Genomic DNA, 18,883 nt, shown 5'->3' with positions numbered 1-18,883 from the left:
AAAAGTTACCCCCATTTTCAACCAGTTTTCATTTACTCTCTAATCTACAATATTTTACATTTGATTACAGTGAAAATCGGAAAAGAAAAAGGTTGCATAGTTTGGAGCAAAACACCGTTTGAAAAGAAGATTTTTATCTAATTACAAGCGAAACAAATTCAGGCTCTGGGTCAAAGCATGCTCATCCGTTTAGTCAAAACCTGAATCCATTATGTACCAGCGCATTTAATCACTGGTTAGCAGTTTCTAGTATTTAGGTTTTTCTGAAGAAACTGCGTACAGTGTCCCCAAGGTGGACATAAATAGAAGCACAGTCAGTATGAGTATTCACATATCTATTTAAGGCTTGAATAAAATGTTATGATTGCTCAAGAGTCTGATTTAGGTAACTAAATTAAGACTAGCACAAAAAAAACAACAAAAAAATAAGTATCTTTAGATTTTGTTCAAAATCAATCCTGCTGACCAACACAAGACTATTAGACTTCCAGTCTTTCTGCAACTCAGCTGTTTCACAGTACAGATTTCTGAATAATGAGTAATTTCACACATCTACAGTAGATTTGAACTGGCTTGGTTTTCTTGTATTGGTTTTGCAAAGACATTACTCAGACATATCCCCCCATTAACAGGTCTAGATTACAGAATGAGCAATGAACAAACTAAATTAAATCAATAAATACAGTTAAAACCAGATATTTACATTGTATAGAGTACATTTTTTCATTAAATCATTTCATTAAATCCTTTTTTCATTAAATTAATTCATTAAACTTCATTTTTTAGGTTAGAATTATATAAAATAATTGTCATTCGCTAAATACCGGAACAGTGAATTACTCCTCTTTCTAAACAACTTGGAAATGCCAAAAGTTATGACTTTGTAAAGTTTAATTCACATTTGACTTAAACTGAGGCATACATATGGATCTATTTCAGGCACAAACACAATGCTTCCTTGTGTAAAATAAGAGAAACCGAGGCGTGAACAGTGAATCTCCACAAATACATTTTATGTTTATGTTCAGGTACAATTTCCTAAAATCTGAAAGTGCAAAGTTCATCTGGTCAAACAATTATGCAGAAATATCAACAGGAGACTCCAGTCTGAAGTTTATAAAACATAGTCTTGTATAATGAAAACAAAACTGAAGTGTTTGATCATTACAAACATAGTGACGTTCAACAGTGTCAGGGTTACAGAGAATACACCACAAACTCTTCATCTCAATAACTCAGTTACATTAGTCATCTCATTTTATACTGTGGCGTGCAAAAACATCTGGTTTCAACTGTATTTCAAAAAGAGCGACATAAAACATTAAGCAAAATCTCTGTCCAATCTGAAGCGACAACAACCTGTCCAGTTTCCAAAGCTTTTATGCAATCAGCAGCCAAAACATCATCACCAAAGCAACGAACAGGAAGAGTCGAGAGAGAAACTGCTCGTCATTTTGCTGTGGCGTTCCAGGAGCCGCTGCAAAAGGTCAGCAGAGGTTATTTGCGCCGCCGTTTCAAAAGACGCACAAAACGAAAAGCTCAGGGTGAAATGTGCCGCTACCTGGAGGAGGTCTGCCGTCGTTGATGTTAAAAGCTGTGGCAAACATACCGAACGGAAAGGCGCCGATTCCAAATGACATCTGGAAACCACCGTCTCCAAAGCCAAAGCCCTGAAAGCCCTGCGAGATGTCATTAGAAACGTGTTAGAGCAGACAGTGAGTGAGGTGTGACGCAACGAGCTGTAAGACTTGTGGGGATTCTCTTGAGAGGGGCTTCAACTCGACTGTTAAAGGGTAATGGATCCCAGTGGGAAGTGTGTGTGACTGCTAATGAATAAAACACAGGTACGCCCTGCAGCAGACATATGGAAGGGTTTCATCATGAATGGACGAATTTCCTCAGCAGCCAACATGAATTGGGAAATAAAGGCAAAACCGTAGTGATGCCGATATAAAATAAGAACACGATATACAGTGTTTGGCTCATGCAGCTGTGCCTTTGCATTTACTTACGCCACGGTTTTCGGGCTCGGGTCTTTGTCCTTGAGGTCGAGGGGGTGTTCTTTCCCTTTAAAAAAAAAAAATGTTTGGAAGAAAATATGCCGTTAAATTTCTGAAAATTGCTTATTTAATCCCACCAGATTAAGACTGCCCTACAATATCCAGTTGCTCTGTGTACTGCAGTCTTAATCTGATGTGACAGAGACTTACAGAAACTTAAATGTGACATTTTTAACCTCCGAGTGTCATAATGTGTATTATAACAAAAAATATATCAAGAGGTTACTGCACCCACCTGGGATCTTGTTGCCCGGTGCTTCCTCTTCCATATAAAGGAATCACTTTCTCTCTGCTGACGCCAGCTTTGCAAACTGGACACACCTGTCTGTTAGGTCGGGTTTCCAGCCACTGCACGAGCAACAAGTGATGCTATTGAGCTAACAACTTATTTTGAAAAGCTTGCGTGCTTTTGTTTTGGAAGGGGACAAAGAAGATCCAGCTTACCTGATGCAAACAAGGCCAGCTACAAAGAGCACAGGAAAGGAAAGAGTTTGAGACGTTTGATCAAATACATGACTTAAAAAATGCTCATTAATATTCAGACAAAGCAATCGGAGGCAGAATTCCACTTAAGCTTAGAAATTAAGTACGGCATAAAACTGATATTGCTGTCATTACTAAAGGCTGATGAGTTTAAGTTGTAGAGTTCCACCACAAAGATAACTTTAAACATTTTACTCAATTTTTTTTTTGTTCTACAAAAGCAACAACAAAAAAAAACATTCGCTTCTCAACTACATATAACGGATATTTTTGTAGCAAGCCTCAAATAAAGATCTTGCACAAAAAAGAAAACAAAAAGCCTAAAAAAAAAGTCAAAAATATACAAGTTGTGTTTGCAACTTAACTTTAGAATTTTTTTTAAACAGATTTACCGGTTCATCGGGACAATTCAACTATAGTAATCAACGTGTGTTCTGTGAGCGGTTTAATACCTCAGAGTTTTTATTTTCATAATTATACGTCATGGCGGTTGGTGAACATTTTGAAAAACTTAAATGTGCTACAAATAAATGTGACATTGACCTAAAAACCTTATAAGACAAAACACATTGAATTTAGCTTAAGCTTTACTGTTTTTATTTAAAAATAGCTCGTTGTAGCCACATTCAACTGGAAGTAAATATAATAACGCATGATTTTAATAGGTTAGTGAGTGGTATATTCTCCTATAGAGAGTTTAAAAAACAACCCATTTTTGTAAATACACTTTTTTTTTTTTTTACAACGAAAGTTAAATACCACCTGCCTGTCTGAAATTGTTTAACTTCAAAATTTTTGATTATATTAGATTCTAACTAAAAAGCATGTTGATACTCTGCTCTGATTCTAACGACATACAAAAATCCCAGTTGAATCTCACCAGAAAAGATGTCCGCATAAGCTGATCACGGCATCCTTGGCGGTGTCCAAACAGATGTTACATTCAAAAGTGCTGTCCTGGCTGCCGCCGTCGGCAGCGGTCGAGCTGCTGGATCCTCCGGGACTGGAGGCTTCAGCATCGTCCGTAGCAGAACCCGAGGCTGCTTCTGTTTCCGGAGGAGGAGCAGAGGGGTCAGCGGCGGCCATTTATCTACTGCAACTGAACTTTCTCTGCCAGCCCCCGAAGTAGACACATAGAGGAGTCCGACTGAATTGGTGGTCGCCGACAAGCAGCAGAAAAGTGAACGGGGAGGAGAGATAAAAACAAAATGAAAATCACCGGCTGCTAGCTCAGCTCAGCTGGCGCCCATCTGGAAACGGAAGCTATGTTAACGTTAGCAAGAGAAGGACAGCTGTACGGACTGTTTAATAGAAAAACTGGAAGTAAAATGTAAACATTAACGAACCTAAATTCTAATTCAGTTAAGCTGTTTGTAAAATACCCGGTAGTAGCTGAAAATCGTAAGACGCTGTAACGACTATGGGAAAAAAAAAAACTCAGTTGATTGCATCACATCCGCAAGTTAATCTGATAGCTTCCTTTGACGGAACGTTGGGGGCGTGTTTATTTAATGAGCTAGACTTTCTCTACCATCAATATTACTTTTACTAATCTGTTTACTGTAATCTATTGATAATATGTGATGCTCTGTAATCAAATGGATATTACTTTCAAATCTGTACTTTTTTTTTCGCTTTTACCATTTAACAGTCTCACTTCTAAAACCTAAAATTGTAAATACATACCTAATTCAGTTCAGCTCATTGAAAAAAATAAATACTTTATTTACACCGAAGGGAAATTAAATGTTGTCGTAACTTATATCCTCCAAATATATCTTCATAGAGTTGTCGTGGACGTTGATGCCGTGAGCAGGAAGTACTCCAGTAGAGGTCAGTCTTGTAACGAATCTCAACAAGCTTCTGATTTAAGGCTCTTGCTGTTTGACAGTCGTGACATGCTAACAGTTCCATATCTGAGCAGCAGAGATACAATTTCACAGTAATGTGTCCTGGATGACACAATCAGTGGTTGACAAGCACTACTTATTGACCCAATTTGTCTCTTTGAACCTATGAGTGACTGTATGATTGAAAGCTGGGCCATTGGAGTTGGAAATATGATTCTTACCCACCATAATAATTTTCATTTGTCTGAGGCCCTAAGCTTAATTTGATTTGGGGAACATTATTATGCATTGTGACTACTAACCACACAGCAGCACTATCATCTCTTTTATATTGTCCACATTTGATGGATTTTACATTATATTATTCTGCTATACTTTGGTCTAAAGCAAGCTAGTGAGCGAATGCTTAATTGTTTTAGTAGTATATTTGATATTTTTTTAAGTAAAACTTTCAGTAACAGCACCACAGGGGTAGGAACAGTGGAAATTGGCATCCATCTAGGGTAAATCCTGGTGATTAACTACACAAAATTACCACTATCATTTAAACTTTCTCAACCAAGTACTAAGTCACGTTTTGTTCGGAGAATAAAATCCTATTTTATTTAGGACTATTAAATAACAAACACATTTTGAGTGTTTATTCAGTGTGTTCTTTGGTTTGTCTCAGTAAAACAATGTATGTGAGCAAATAAATTAAATAAATAGAGTGCACATTGAATTTTAATAAAATACTTACTTTTTATTGCATAGAACAACAGTTTATTGTAGATAATTCATTTAGTTACAACCACAGCATTTTTTTCAGTTACAAAGGGTAGCAAAAACAATTAAAAGCCATCAAAAAGTTTAAATAAAAAATACATGTGTTGTGTCTTTCACAGCTAAAGATTTAAATCAACTTAAAGAAGATCAAAATACAATATGGTTTTTTTTTAGGAAATAGTGAGAGTTTGAATTATTTCCATTGATTTGGATCTTGAGTGATTGAACCCAGTCGTGCGGATATCCTCAGCCATCGCCTCTTCAAACCTTGACATCACAGAGTGCTTCAGAGTTCGCTTGAAGTCATTGCCGATGAACACGTAGAGAATGGGTGAGATGAAGGCATTAGCTGCTGCCAGGGTGGCCCCCACTTTTAGTCCAGGCTCAATAACATCTAGCCTGTGTTTCTTAAAGTTCATTTCCATGAGGACAAAAGTGTGGTAGGGGACCCAGCAGAAGAAAAACGACAGGATGAGTGCCACCATGATTTTATAAGGCCTTTTGGATCGAATGGTTGAGCCCCTCAGCTTCACACCGATCACCACGCAGCTGAGTACAATAATCAAGAAAGGAACAAGAAATCCACAGAAGAACCGACCCAGTACCACAGCCTCGTGTGTGAAAGTGGAGTTGTAATTCAACTGGCACTTGGTGATGGATTCTTGGACTGCGGTGGTTCTAAAAATTGCTGCAGGAAGTGTTAGGAGTCCAGCGAGAAGCCACATCATGGCGACGGCTCCGTATGCTTTGTGCACCGTTCGGTGGTTGTTTGCCCACACAGGAAACAAAACAAGGACACAACGGTCAGCGCTGATTAAGACCAACAGAAACACACTACTGTACATGTTGAGAAACAAAGCAGAGGAGGTGAACTTGCACAAAACCTGCCCAAAAGGCCAGTTTGAGGTCAGCATGTAAAAAATGTTAAAGGGCAAAAAGATACAAAAAAACAAGTCGGAAAGAGCCAGGCTGATGTACCAGGTGGTGATGACCGTTCTTTTCATTTTACACCCACAGATCCACACCACTAAAGCGTTCCCTATCAGACCAAGAAACGATATGAAGATGTTGACCACGGCAATAACAAGAGTCAGAGAGGACTGAGAGCCCTCTGATTGTTGCAGGACGTTTGTAGTTTCATTGTTTGGAGTGTAATCATCGTATTCAACGTAATCCACTTCCATTGTTAGTTTTCCTAAAAAAAATAATAAAAAAATGACATTCCTCAGAAACATGGTCATACAGACAACAGTGAAATCCTAAACATAAAGTAGATAAAGCTAAATACTTACTTCTTGTGTGGATGTAAAAACAGACCTTAACATCTCCCTTCCGTAGTTCTCTGTGCTGAATATAACTTCTCACTTCTCTTTCTCTGAGCGAGTTGCTTAACAGATTCAAGATTGCAAGAAACTAGTAGGTTGGAAACAGTGAGAAAAGGTGTGACGCCCCGTCAGAATAATAAACATCAGAACGCAGCCTCATTCAGTGCCTTACAAAAGTGTTTAACACACAAACATTTTAACATTTTGTGACACCACTACACATGTTAGGAAGTTTCTGAGACAAATTATTGCAGTGTATCAAGTAGTTGATAAGTAGAAGGGAAAAAACACCTGGTTTGGATTATTTTATTTTATTTTTTTACAAAAACTATTTTGTAAAATAAAAACTGATAAACACATGGTTTTTAATTTTGTTTGCTTTCTGGTGACCAATGTCACCACTCAAACCAAGACCCCCACTACTTCTCTATTTCTTCTTTGACCCTTTAGTATTTCTCAAGCTTTCTATGTTCCTCCTTCCTGAAGTTGCTTGGGATTGCGATATATGCCATGGGTGTTCTCTTTTCTAATTCGTCTAAATTCACAATACCCGATTGTCAGTCTATATTTGCACGTCCCACACAATCTTAACCTTATTATTCTTAAACACTCTTGCTTGTCTGTCCCACATTCTTGTCCACTATTTCATCCGCTTGGTTGTGGGGTTACATGTCAGCTTTGCCTGACAGCATGCTACGGCCTGGTATTATGTTTTTGATTGTCTCAGGGACATCTCTGCATGGCCCTTGTCCTGGATCTTGTCTGATGTGGTAGACCTCATCTTCTGTAACTCTGTTCCTGTGATTTTATCAGTTCCTCCCTCTATGGAAATTAAGACTTGTTGGTCTAGGCCACTTCCTCAACCTGACAATGTATTTGTTGTATGCATCCTTAGAACACCATAGTTTATTTATCTTTACTGAAGCCCACCATTTGTCAAAGTTTTGCAGTTGATGTAATTGGTTGAGCTCTCTCAGGGTCCCAGGCCAGCAGGGGTCCTAAGACTCCTGCAAGACTCTCAGGTCGGCCCCTGGAGGGAGAGTCAAGACTAACATTGGTGTCATCCTAAACTGAATCAAACAAGAGTGACTGCAGACAACAAGTTATCTTTATAGGATCATATAGGTTTGATATCTTTGCACAAAGAGGAACAAACAGAATGGGGCGCAACAGGTTTCTGGTCAGGGTCATCACAGAAATGCTGATTTCACATATAAGAGAACATGACCCATATTATCTTAACAAAAATGAGGAAGAAAAAGTCCTAAAAATGTCCAGTCTAGAGAAAACGTGATCAAGACAAGTATGACTGTATGACCAAAAATGTAACACCGAAAGCGAAGAAACTAACCAAACCGACCTGGGTCTATTGGAAAACGAAATCACCCAGTACACAGAAAAACTACTTGCACCACGTGACAACTACTGGTATTAAGTATTTGATCAGACAGTGAGTGTTTTACATTGCTATGTGTTCTTCTTTATAGGATTGCTTCATTCAACCTCATTTGCAGGGTTTTCAAGATTAATGAACTGTTTAGTGTTGAAAACCACAGAATCTCAATCTGATTAAGTTGCTCCAAAACCAAATGTTTTGCATTCATTCTGCAGTGCAATTGCGGCTGGGCTTTAGAGCATAACCAAGCGAATTTTAGCTAATGGCTTTCATTGTGGTTCACTAGCCATAGAAAAATCTTTGCAGCTCTTTACTGATCGATACATGTCAATGACTTTGTTTCTCATGTGGAAGTTTATGTTGTAATGCATTTTCTATTCAAGCGATTTCTCCACAGATCAGGTAGTAAGGGTGTGGATAGGAAATAAGCTGGACAATGGTATTTTCATATTTTACCGTGTTTGTTGGGATCTTTTATCCCTTAAGACAAAAGATTGCATTTGAAAACTGTTTTTATTTACCCTCCTCACTGTCATGCAAAAACGCTAACATGTCAGGTTCCATGAGCACACCAGTTCTCTCATGACACTTACAATACTGTCTCTGTCTGAAATTTTGTTGGATAAGCTCAATCATTAAAAAATATAAAACTGAACAAATCTATAATGAAATAAAAATGTCACAAAACTGCACCTTCTGAGAGTTTCTATCATAAAGGGATTAGCCAATAACAACACAAAACCACTTCTAGGGAACATTTCCTCTTTTAATTTGAGTTGAATGTTGGAATGCATAAAATACAGAAATACATTGATACATAGTTAGAAATTATACTGGTTTTACAGCTTGCAAATACCACTTTTTGGAGATAGCATTTGTTTTGATTAGAAAATGTGTGACTTTTTGTCAGTTTTGTTTTTCTTGCATTTGTTGTTTTTTATTTTTTGTTGTTTTTTTTTGCAGCTGAAGAGTAGCTAAACTTGTGAGTTTTACAACAGCGTCTTAGAAGGTATTTATCTTGGATTTAATAATCTGTTTTACATTTGTAAAACTTTAGAAACCCCCCCATGTAATTTTTTCCTATGACCCTATTACAACAGAGTATTGTGGCCACACTAATAAAATAAGTGTGGCCACACACTTATTTTATTGTTGTTATTATTGTGATAATAACAATTATTGTTGTTATTATTATTGTTGTTGTTATTATTGTGATAATAACAACAATAAGAATAAGAAAATTCTAAAAATATAGTCATAATATTACGAGAAAAAAAGTCACTATGACTTTTTTCTTATATTATAACTTTATTCACACATTATGACTGTATTCTCGTATTATTTCGATTTTATTCTCATACAATTTTATGACTTTATTCTCGTATTTTTTATTTATTTATTTATTGATATGGTCGTAATACTTCGTCGTATGTAACGACAGTACTTTGTTTCTGTAAAAATTGGCACCTACAGGACTCCGTATATATCATCTGGCTGATTTACATTAACTGAGCATGCGCAGTTTGAAAAAGTCCTCCCCGCTCTACCTCGGTGCTGCTCGGTCTTCTGTCCGGTAACGTTAACTGCGCCATAAGGTCAACATGGCGGGCTCTGTGGCGAAGAAGTGTCTCAGTCCTCTGTCTTTGCTCACTCGGAGGCTCTCAGCTCCTGAGTTCGTCATTCAGTGCTGCTACCATAAGAAGGTAAACAGCGTCAAAGCTGTCCTCGAATCTGTCAGGATAATGTTTACGATATGTTGACTCTTGCGTTTAGGTATAGATGTGTTGCTAATGAAAGAACGGTGCAATTATGGAACTTTTTTTTTTTGCTTAAATGCTGTTAGAAACTCGGGGATAACCAGAGGAAAGAAGCTTACATATGTTGCTAATAAATGTCCTGAGTTACATCAGAGCAGCAGCAGGAGGCGTGTTTAACTGAGTTCTAAATACCATGCTACATAGCAGGAAAGGAAACTGAGAAATATACATTTTTCATTGTTTTACAGTATCTAGTTGGCAAGTTTAAAACTAGAACCATGTCACTGATCCTCCAACCAGCTGCCCACAGTTTTAAATGTAATTAGATCCTATTAATATGCTTAAGTGTCCACGGTGTACTGTGCTAGAAACAGCTGAATGTCAGTGTAACTGCTTGTGTTTCATTTACATAGCAACAATATTCAGATTTTTACTTTATCAGTTTTGCAAATTAAAGTGGCCATGTGTCAGTCAGAATTAGAAAGGCGTTTAAAAATATAAGAGTTGTTTCCCTTGTGATCTCTGGTTGTTTATATAATATAGTTTACTGGAGTAAAATGGGAAAAAAGTAGGGCTGCAAGTGTTTTAGTAATCGATTAGTCTATTGATTGTTCTGAAAATGTATTGATTAATTGTATAAAAAATGTCACATTCTACAAATTTGTCATTTAACCATTTTTGTCTTATTAGAAGTACAGCTGTATTAGAAGTACTTAAAAAGCTGCAAATAAACAAATAATTCAATTCCCTCTTTAAATAAAAAAGCATATTTTTGAGTTTGTATGCTCTAGTTAATGATTAATTGATTACTAAATTGGTTGACAATTATTTCAATAATCAGTCACATTTAATCCAATTAAAGGTGTTGTAACTGTGCAATAAGTCAGTAATACTAGGTTTAAATGTTGCCATAAAACACTACATTGCTGATATGTGAAGAAATACGTCAAAATAGTATAAAGTAAATTCTTTCAACATATTAGAACCACTTTGAGCGTTGAGATGACCCTGTGACCTCACACTTTGTTGGTCAGAGTGACTCAGCAGAAATGAAAAGTAGGAGGGAGGGACGGGTGAATGGGGGACAAATGACGGTTTTGTGCATAAATCTAATCCAATCCAAGTCTGTGTATTTCAGTCTCTCTCTTATGTAAGAAAGCCAGGAAATGTTTATTTACATAACATCCAGGACTTTTAGACATGTATTCTGGGGCAGAATGCTTTGTGGCACTCTGGGACCACAAAGTACAATTAGAGATCAGATCACAGAATAAGCAGCAGTGGAATTGCTCTCACATTTTCTTTGCATATCTCAAGGTGGTGGATCACTATGAAAACCCAAGAAATGTGGGATCACTGGACAAGAACTCCAAGAAAGTTGGAACCGGCTTGGTGGGAGCGCCGGCTTGTGGAGACGTAATGAAACTTCAGGTGCTGACTCCTTGTTATGAAGAAACTTTTTAAAATGTCATGGGGGTACTCTAAAAGTGTAGAGCACTAATGTATGGACTTATGTTTATAATCCCTTTTGTTTAAAATTGATATTTCCGTTTACAGATCGAGGTGGATGACCAGGGGAAGATTGTGGACGCCAGGTTCAAGACCTTCGGCTGCGGCTCTGCCATCGCCTCCAGCTCCCTGGCAACCGAGTGGGTGAAAGGCAAAACCGTAAGCTGACACTTTTTAGTTTTACTGCTGTATGTTGTACTTTCAGGGTTTCAGGGTTTCCAGGCAGTTTTGAAGAGAATCAAAAATGATTTCAGAATTTTCCAAATTTGAATAAGTATTGAGGAAACAAAAGAAAAGGAAGTATGGGAAAAAGTTTTGTTTTCAGATGTCATTTCCTAAAAAATGTAAATCAAAATGATTTGAACCAGTGATTTTTACGTTGATTTACATTTAAAAAGGATCATTCTATCTGATGTGCTACTTAATAATAAGTAAAAAAAATGATACTGAAAGACCCTCTGGACAGTTAGATGCCAAACAAAGTATTAATATTATTATCGTCAAAATCACATAATTAGTCTAAAAGCAAAATAAAAACAACCCCCAAGAAAAAAAAGTGATGACTTGGGATTGCTTTAAAAAAAAAAAAAGCTGTTTATAAAATGCAACGAGGTAAATGTTTCGTTTTTTCAACTCTCCAAAAAATGTAAGAAAACAAATGGAAAAGAGAATCTACAAATTTCAGTTTTTAGAAAAGCACAGAATTTTGAAATGAAAAATGAGTAGGAACCCCACTAATTTGATGTCGCACAAATCCGAGTTGTGTTGTTACTTAAATTTCGTGCCTCTGTTTCAGCTGGACGAGGCTTTGGAGATTAAAAACACCGACATCGCCAAGGAGCTCCGTCTTCCACCCGTTAAACTGCACTGCTCCAGTAAGACGTTGTTGTGTTTCTTTCCTCTAACAATGTCCTCACGGTTCGACCTCCTGCATTCATGCATGTTTAATTTACCTTCACCTGGTTGTCCCTCAGTGCTGGCAGAGGACGCCATCAGAGCGGCCCTCGCAGATTATCGCCTCAAGCAGCGCGACGACCAGCAGGAGGCAGTCAGAGCCAGCAACTAAACCGAGCTCTCCCGCTTTGAGCCGGACGCCGTCTGCTTCCTGTTCAGAAGAAGTGAAATGGCAGCGGCCCAGTACCTCTGTTTCACTTTCCAGCAGTAATTAAGACAAACGCACACTCGTCAACCCTTTATAGAACTGTTACACAAGGCTTTCTGTGTTAGTCTTTGGCCCTCTAAACCCTGTCTGCCGTATGTTTTAGCCTGTCACGTAAACGCACAATGTACTATTTGGGTTGGCGGTACAAAGCTGAGCCTTATGCTGTTTGAGATTATGTTTGGTTTTCAGATTGCGTAGAGGAGGAGTGCTTATTTTGAAAGGTGGGATTAAGGTAAAGATCTGCGCTGGAGACGGGGGTCCAGTAGTCGAAAGTGTAATTTATTATATTCACAAATGCTTCCTCGAAAGCCTGTAATAAAAATGTTTTGCATCATTATGTTTTCAGCCCAGTTTTATTTTTTAGGCCTCAATTAATGGAGCTTATTGACAGATCTGCAGAAAATGTAACTTTTTCAGTGAAAATGTTTTTTTATTTTATTTTATATGACATTTAGAGAAAAAGCAAGCATTATTAAACTGATATACAGTTTTAAGTAACAGTAATTCTCTAAAATACTTGTCCATTTGAACTTTTTATTCATTTGTAGATTAACAACTGTAGATGTTAATACTTTTTATTTGGATTTTAATTTCTAGACTGACAAACCTGAATGGTTGTAGCTTCATAGCATCCAGGTGATCCTTTGTGTTTCAGGTACTGCACATTTGATGTTGAAATGAAAATTCTGCTGCAACATATTGCGTAGCTCTACTTTTCATCATAAATACAGCTGCAAAACTACCAACAGTCCCACACATTGTGAAATTAAGGTCTGGACTTTGACTGGACCAGTTTAAGATAGGAATATGTTTGATCTCAATCATCTGTGGTGGGACGTTTAGGGCTGGTTCAATTCTGCTCCATCATACTGTCCTGTATTTCTCTCCATCCGCGTTTCCCTGTTGCCACAGCATGATGCTGCAACCACCAGGTGAAACTCTGTCTCAAATCCTGCAGCATTTAGCAGGTTTTCTGGGAGGTCAATCCATCCTCCCACCAACTCTGACCGGCTTATCTGTCCCTGCTGGAGAAATGCATCGAAATGGAATAAGTTCTTAGCTTGGTAAATGGGGACTGAATACAAATACATACCAGACAGTTCTCATTTTTATTTGAAAAAAAAAGAAGGAAAAAAAAGTTTCAAAATGAGCTCTACTTCATGTTAATGTATAAATTCAGTCTCGATGAAGTTGACTGAAGTTTGTGGTTGGAATACACAGAAAAAATACAAAAAGTTCCAAGTACATGAATGCAATTTTAGTCCTTCGCTAAAACGTCTTACACCTGTTTTCTTTACAAAATGACACAGATGTGACGAGAATAAAACGTCGCTAGAGGATCCCTGTGAATAAGTTCTTAGCTTGTCTCACTGAGGCTGATTAGAAGGCCGTTTTCTCCCCGGCGATCAGCTGCAGTGTTGCAGTTTCATTGTGAATGTGCAGAGACGAGGGCCGGAGACTCCTTCCGGTCGGAGGCTCCTCTGAATCCCCGTCTCCCGGGTGAAGATGCTCTGGATGGTCCGACTCTAAACCTGCTGCCTCGGCTTCCCTGCTGTCTGGAAGCTCACGCTGCTCCTCCTCAGGCAGAGTCGGCAGCTGCTGCTCCGGGACGCTGTGGTCTGGTTTCGAGTCGTCCTCAGGACTGGGGTCTGCTGCTGACTCGCTGCTTTCTGCAGCCTGAGGACATTTAGTTGGCGTTCGTAGGCTGCTTGCAGCTCTTAAGATTTCAGCCTGGAGCTGCTTGTTGGAGTCCACTGGCTCCATTTCCAGCTCAGGAGCGGCTTTGGCTTGCACTTCGTTAAAGGGCTTGGTGCCTCCGGTCTTGTCCTGATGGTCCACGTACATTTTCGAGGGGAAGGAGCACGGGTGGTAGGAGTTCACCTTGAGCCTGCGGCTCATGAAAAACGCTCCACAGGTAACGAGGAGGGTGAGAAAGATGAGTGTGCTTGAAACAAGGATGAGGAGCATGTTCTCCTCCAGGAACCTGGTGAACTCGCTGAGGTTTCTTCCTTCTCGTGACGGTTCTGGTGGTGTGGTTTGGTACTCGGTTGGGTGAACTCTGGGAACGACGGATGAATTTATGAGGCCAAACTCTTCCTCATCCGTACTTCCCTCTAGGGGACCGTAAAGAGGTAAGTGTGTGGCCAGGCTTCTGCTGATGCAAAATAGCACACACAGGCTGATGGGACGCAGGGCTCCTGGATGCATGGCTTCCTCTCCGGATCTGTGAAGGTCCATACGGAAAGACAGTTAATGCAACGCGGAGGTCTAAATCACTTGTTGTGAACGGAGATTTATTGTCATGCGAACGACAGAGCTGCGTGCTTTTAAGCAGCTGCACAACAAGTGTGAGTCAAAATTTTATTTTATTGTTATCAGTAAAAAATAAATAAATAAAAAAAAATAGGCGCAGGCTAGTGAGCAATATAGAGTTATAGTAAACGATGTTTAATGTAAGCATCAAAAGGCATTAGGCTTTTGATGCTTACATCCCCCCAAAAACTGTCTGAACTGTCCGGAATGTTAACTTTATTATATTCCCCACTGGTGAGAGTATCAGTAGATTGCAATGCATTTGAAAATACGATTAAATTCAGTGCCGTTTAGTGAAGCGTTTTACAAAATGGGAATGTTTGTCGAGAGCAGTGTTTGTGTTTGTGGGGCTGTGATTGCTCTGTGAATCAGTCAGAGCCACATAATGACCAAAAAAAAAAGAAAAAGAAGGAACAAAAAATTGTTATTGTCACTTTTATCGTTATCACCATAGTAATACAAAACAATGTGATAAAACTTTAAGTCCATGTTGCCCATTCCTATGCTATAGTTTGCTACTTTTGATGAAAGTGCTGGAGTGACAGAGCCCCCGGTCATTAGGCTGAATGAAGGCAGCTGCAATGTTCCATCAGTTTCAAGAAAGACAAATTCAGCTGTCTGGAAACATTTCTTATCACAACAAACATGAACTATCCTGGTAAAAAAAAAACAAAAACAAAAAAAAAAGCAAATAAACACACTGTTCTTATCAAAGGGAGGCTGTAAAGCTACAGTTTTGGAGCAGTTTGCTAAACGTGGGCTGCTGGCTAGAGCAATGTCCAGTTGCATTTTTCTGTTTTAAATAAAGAATATATGGGTTTGTTTTCATTTTTTTTTCTAATAAAACTCAGTTTTTTTCACTCATTGTTATACCATGAGAATCTCACACTGGCCCATGCTGAGTTGAAATCTTTTCTGAATAAAACACAATTTATGCATTTGTAAAAAGGACTGTCATGACTCAGAAACGCCTTTTTGTACATCAGTATCAACTTACAAGTTTGAAACACAGCGCCTTGTGTGGCACATATTTACTCTTCAAACTTTTTGAAAACATTTGCAATGTATATAAAAAAATTTTAAATCTTTGTTTTAATGCATTAACCTGACCCCACATAAGACTTCAGACTTAGGTCAGTCAGTTTAGTGACCTCTAGTTTGACCCTGAACTGGCTTCAGTATCAAGTTTCACTCCCACCAAGCCTGATGTTGAACACATGAGCACATGTTGACATTAGTGAAGGGAATGTAAAAATAGCACACAAAAAATCTACTAATAGATGTTTTATTGATTTACTGTTTGTTGATTATCCATCCATCCATTTTCTTACACCCTTATCCCTTAATGGGGTCAGGAGGGTTGCTGGTGCCCATCTCCAGCTAATGTTCCGGGCGAGAGGCGGGGTACACCCTGGACAGGTCGTCAGTCTGTCGCAGGGCAACACAGAGACACACAGGACAAACAACCACACACACCCACACTCACACCTAGAGAGTGTGAGTGTGGTCAGTTAACCTGACATAACTGTCAGGTTAACTGACAGTTATGTCAGTTAATCTGACATAACTGGCATAACTGGCAGTCATGTCAGGTTAACTGGCATGACTGCCAGTTAACCTGACAGTCATGCTTTTGGACTGTGGGAGGAAACCGGAGTACCTGGAGAAAACTCATGCATGCACAGGGAGAACATTCAAACTCCATGCAAAAAGACTGGGGCCGGGAATCGAACCCAGAACCTTCTTGCTGCAAGGCAATAGCTCTACCAACTGCACCACTGTGCAGCTATTGTTTGGTGATTATTATATATAAATTTACCTTTTTAATAATTTTTATTTTAATCTAACACAATATGTTTTAATGAGCTTAGAATATTTTGAGACATTTTGTATTCTATACAATATATCAATTTACAAATATAGTAAGCAACCAATGAATGCAAATGAAGGTATTATGAAAATTATACTTATAAAATGTAATTTTTCTTCAAAGTACCACCTTTAAAACTGTAGTAAGTGTTAATTTTTTGCTGACTGTTCTCTTCTATCATGGAATGTGACAACAGAATAAAATATAATAAATCTACTTGGCCTAATTTTAAATGTTTGTTTGGGAGACTTTTTTCTCTGTTGCATATTTCATGAACTGACCCTGTAAAGCCAGCTGTATTTATTGACTTGGCCATCTCTCTGCTCTCTGTGTGTTAACTGGCAGCGGCTCACTTTTTTTTTTTTTTCTTCAACCCCTCTCAGCTGCATCTGTGCTCAAGCTGTCCCACATGAAACCCAGCTTCCAACTGGAAAATAAACTTTTCCCCCTCCACTTCGTGAATCACCCCGAGCCAAATACCCAAATATGTCTGTGCAGTCAGACACAAAAAAAAACATGCCAGCAAAAGGTGACCAAATGGAAACAAAGGAAAAGAAGTCACACGAAGCATTTAAGGAATATTAAAGTTTACCATCAGCTTCTTTTATAGGTAGTTATCAGCTCTGGATGTAAAAAGTATCCAGAAGTTTAAATAACTGAGTCTGGCAGCATCGTGATGCTGTCATGCCTCCTGACTTCAGACAGCATCACGCACAGGAGCTGTCTGCGCTTTCCAAACTAAGAAGAAAACTTTCTAATGCGTTTCCATTTCACTCACCATTCAGTGTGAAAGAAGCTCTTGTCAGCTTGCAATCCCCTCTGGTGGAAGGGTGACTGAAACCAGTTTGTAAGAAGCAAAGCTAGAGGCAGAGCAGAGCACATGCGACTGATTGGGGAACCGTGCAACCTCTGCAAGTTTCAGGTTTCAGTGTGGAGGTTTGTCTGGATAGCACAGGAGAGATGTCATTAGCCATGAGTACAGATCCCTCCTTCTGGCCCGGCTCTCCTCCCCCCTCCTCCAGTTTCCCCGACAGTGTCTGGGTTCTCCAGGCCTGCGCACAGATTGTTCTTGTTAGGTATGAGTTTATAAAGTGCTGTGGGGGCAGGGACCTCTGCTCTTTGTGTGGCTAACTGGACATGGAAGGTATTTAAACCCCTTTAACCTTTTTACCCCGTTTTTGTCTTATTAAAACCAAAAGAAATCCTGTGTATTTTAATGGGGTTTTATGCTGTCAATCAATACAAAATCAATTGTGAAGCAGAGTGAGTGAAACAAATGAAGTACTTTCTGCTTTTCTTTACACAGAGAAATCTAAAAAGTGCAAAAAGCATTTGGTTTTAACCAACTTTTCCTGATACCACAACATAAAATCCAGTGTAACCAACTTTATGTGAGAGAAGACCAACAATGAACATCTCAAGTTCTCTCTGAAAAAAGAAAAACATCTCTTCAAAGCAACGCATCATGCTGCGAAAAAGCTTTCCTTCACGAAGGGACTGAAAATCTGCTCAAAGCTGATGGGAATATGGATGGAGCTAAAGACAGAAAGAAAAGCTGAAAAAGACTTTGTCAGAGGTTAACTCTAACATGCAGCCCAAGCTCCAAACAAACGGCTTAGATTAAAGCACATTCATGTGTTAGAATGGCCTAGTCAAAGTCCAGAAGCAGATCCAATTAAGAATAGAAAGATTTTCACAGATGCTTTATTCACTCTGACCAAGACTTAGGTTGATCATTTTAGTCTGTAGATCTGCCCTAAAACATCTACAGCTCACAGTTTGTTGTACTGTTTCATGTGGGTCTATCACATAAAATATCACAAAAACACATTGAATCTTTCGGCTGCAATGTGACAAAACGTGAAAAGGTTTAAAAGAGATGAATACGTTTGCAGGACCCATGGTAACAACCATTCGCTCTGACACTTTATGCAGCGAGAAGGCCAGATGTGGCAGCCTTGAAGTGATGCTAATGAGTAGCAGACGACCACCTGGGGTTAAATGAAGTAGTCAGAGAGCAGCTTGTGTGACTGACCTCCTTAATGCAGGGAGAGGTTAATGTTTCCTGTGGAGACAAAACAACTTCAACAACCGGAGAAAAGGCTGGCAGGAGAAACTATTGCAAACAACGAGGTGTTTTTCATCCACAAGCAAACGATTCAAAGCACACGCCGAGTGTGTGGCCAGTTTAGGACGGGAGTGTGACTGCGCCTGAGACGGCACTTTTCTCTCTACTACTCTGCTTTGTCTGCGGCCGAAGACAATCCCGGCTTTATATGGTCAAGAGGAGCATCAGATGACGTCTGGCGTCAGAAAGGTTTACATTGGTCTGGGCTTTGTTGATAGTTGCTGCTGCCTGCTTCACATATTTGATGTGAAGGGGGTAAAAAAGG

General features: G+C 38.9%; 4 protein-coding genes across 4 annotated transcripts; 1 reads left to right on the top strand and 3 right to left on the bottom strand.

Annotated features, from left to right (window-relative positions):
• Nucleotides 1-992: 992 nt before the first annotated feature.
• Nucleotides 993-4,006, bottom strand: rnf185 (ring finger protein 185). The gene is made up of 6 exons (XM_008424187.3): nucleotides 3,424-4,006; nucleotides 2,505-2,523; nucleotides 2,296-2,408; nucleotides 2,013-2,067; nucleotides 1,562-1,679; nucleotides 993-1,477 (listed from the first exon to the last, which is right to left on the bottom strand). Exons 1-6 carry the CDS (start codon nucleotides 3,627-3,629, stop codon nucleotides 1,380-1,382), a joined length of 609 nt encoding a protein of 202 aa, XP_008422409.1. The 5' UTR covers nucleotides 3,630-4,006; the 3' UTR covers nucleotides 993-1,379.
• A 1,108-nt stretch (nucleotides 4,007-5,114) lies between these two features.
• Nucleotides 5,115-6,640, bottom strand: LOC103473737 (chemerin-like receptor 1). The gene is made up of 2 exons (XM_008424188.3): nucleotides 6,451-6,640; nucleotides 5,115-6,353 (listed from the first exon to the last, which is right to left on the bottom strand). Exon 2 carries the CDS (start codon nucleotides 6,340-6,342, stop codon nucleotides 5,329-5,331), a length of 1,014 nt encoding a protein of 337 aa, XP_008422410.2. The 5' UTR covers nucleotides 6,343-6,353; nucleotides 6,451-6,640; the 3' UTR covers nucleotides 5,115-5,328.
• Nucleotides 6,641-9,398: 2,758 nt separating this feature from the next.
• On the top strand, nucleotides 9,399-12,641 carry LOC145554170 (iron-sulfur cluster assembly scaffold protein IscU-like). Its single transcript, XM_081613652.1, has 5 exons — nucleotides 9,399-9,582; nucleotides 10,954-11,067; nucleotides 11,194-11,304; nucleotides 11,942-12,020; nucleotides 12,120-12,641. The coding sequence occupies exons 1-5, from the start codon at nucleotides 9,481-9,483 to the stop codon at nucleotides 12,209-12,211; spliced, it is 498 nt and encodes a 165-aa protein (XP_081469778.1). The 5' UTR covers nucleotides 9,399-9,480; the 3' UTR covers nucleotides 12,212-12,641.
• A 756-nt stretch (nucleotides 12,642-13,397) lies between these two features.
• tmem119b (transmembrane protein 119b) lies at nucleotides 13,398-17,867 on the bottom strand. The gene is made up of 2 exons (XM_008424191.3): nucleotides 17,269-17,867; nucleotides 13,398-14,531 (listed from the first exon to the last, which is right to left on the bottom strand). The coding sequence occupies exon 2, from the start codon at nucleotides 14,513-14,515 to the stop codon at nucleotides 13,688-13,690; it is 828 nt and encodes a 275-aa protein (XP_008422413.2). The 5' UTR covers nucleotides 14,516-14,531; nucleotides 17,269-17,867; the 3' UTR covers nucleotides 13,398-13,687.
• Between the last annotated feature and the right edge of the window lie 1,016 nt (nucleotides 17,868-18,883).

The sequence above is a fragment of the Poecilia reticulata genome, chromosome 12, assembly GCF_904066995.2.
Source record: "Poecilia reticulata chromosome 12, P_reticulata-male-v2, whole genome shotgun sequence".
Taxonomy (NCBI): Eukaryota; Metazoa; Chordata; class Actinopteri; order Cyprinodontiformes; family Poeciliidae; genus Poecilia; species Poecilia reticulata.
This window is presented reverse-complemented; position numbering and strand designations above follow the sequence as displayed.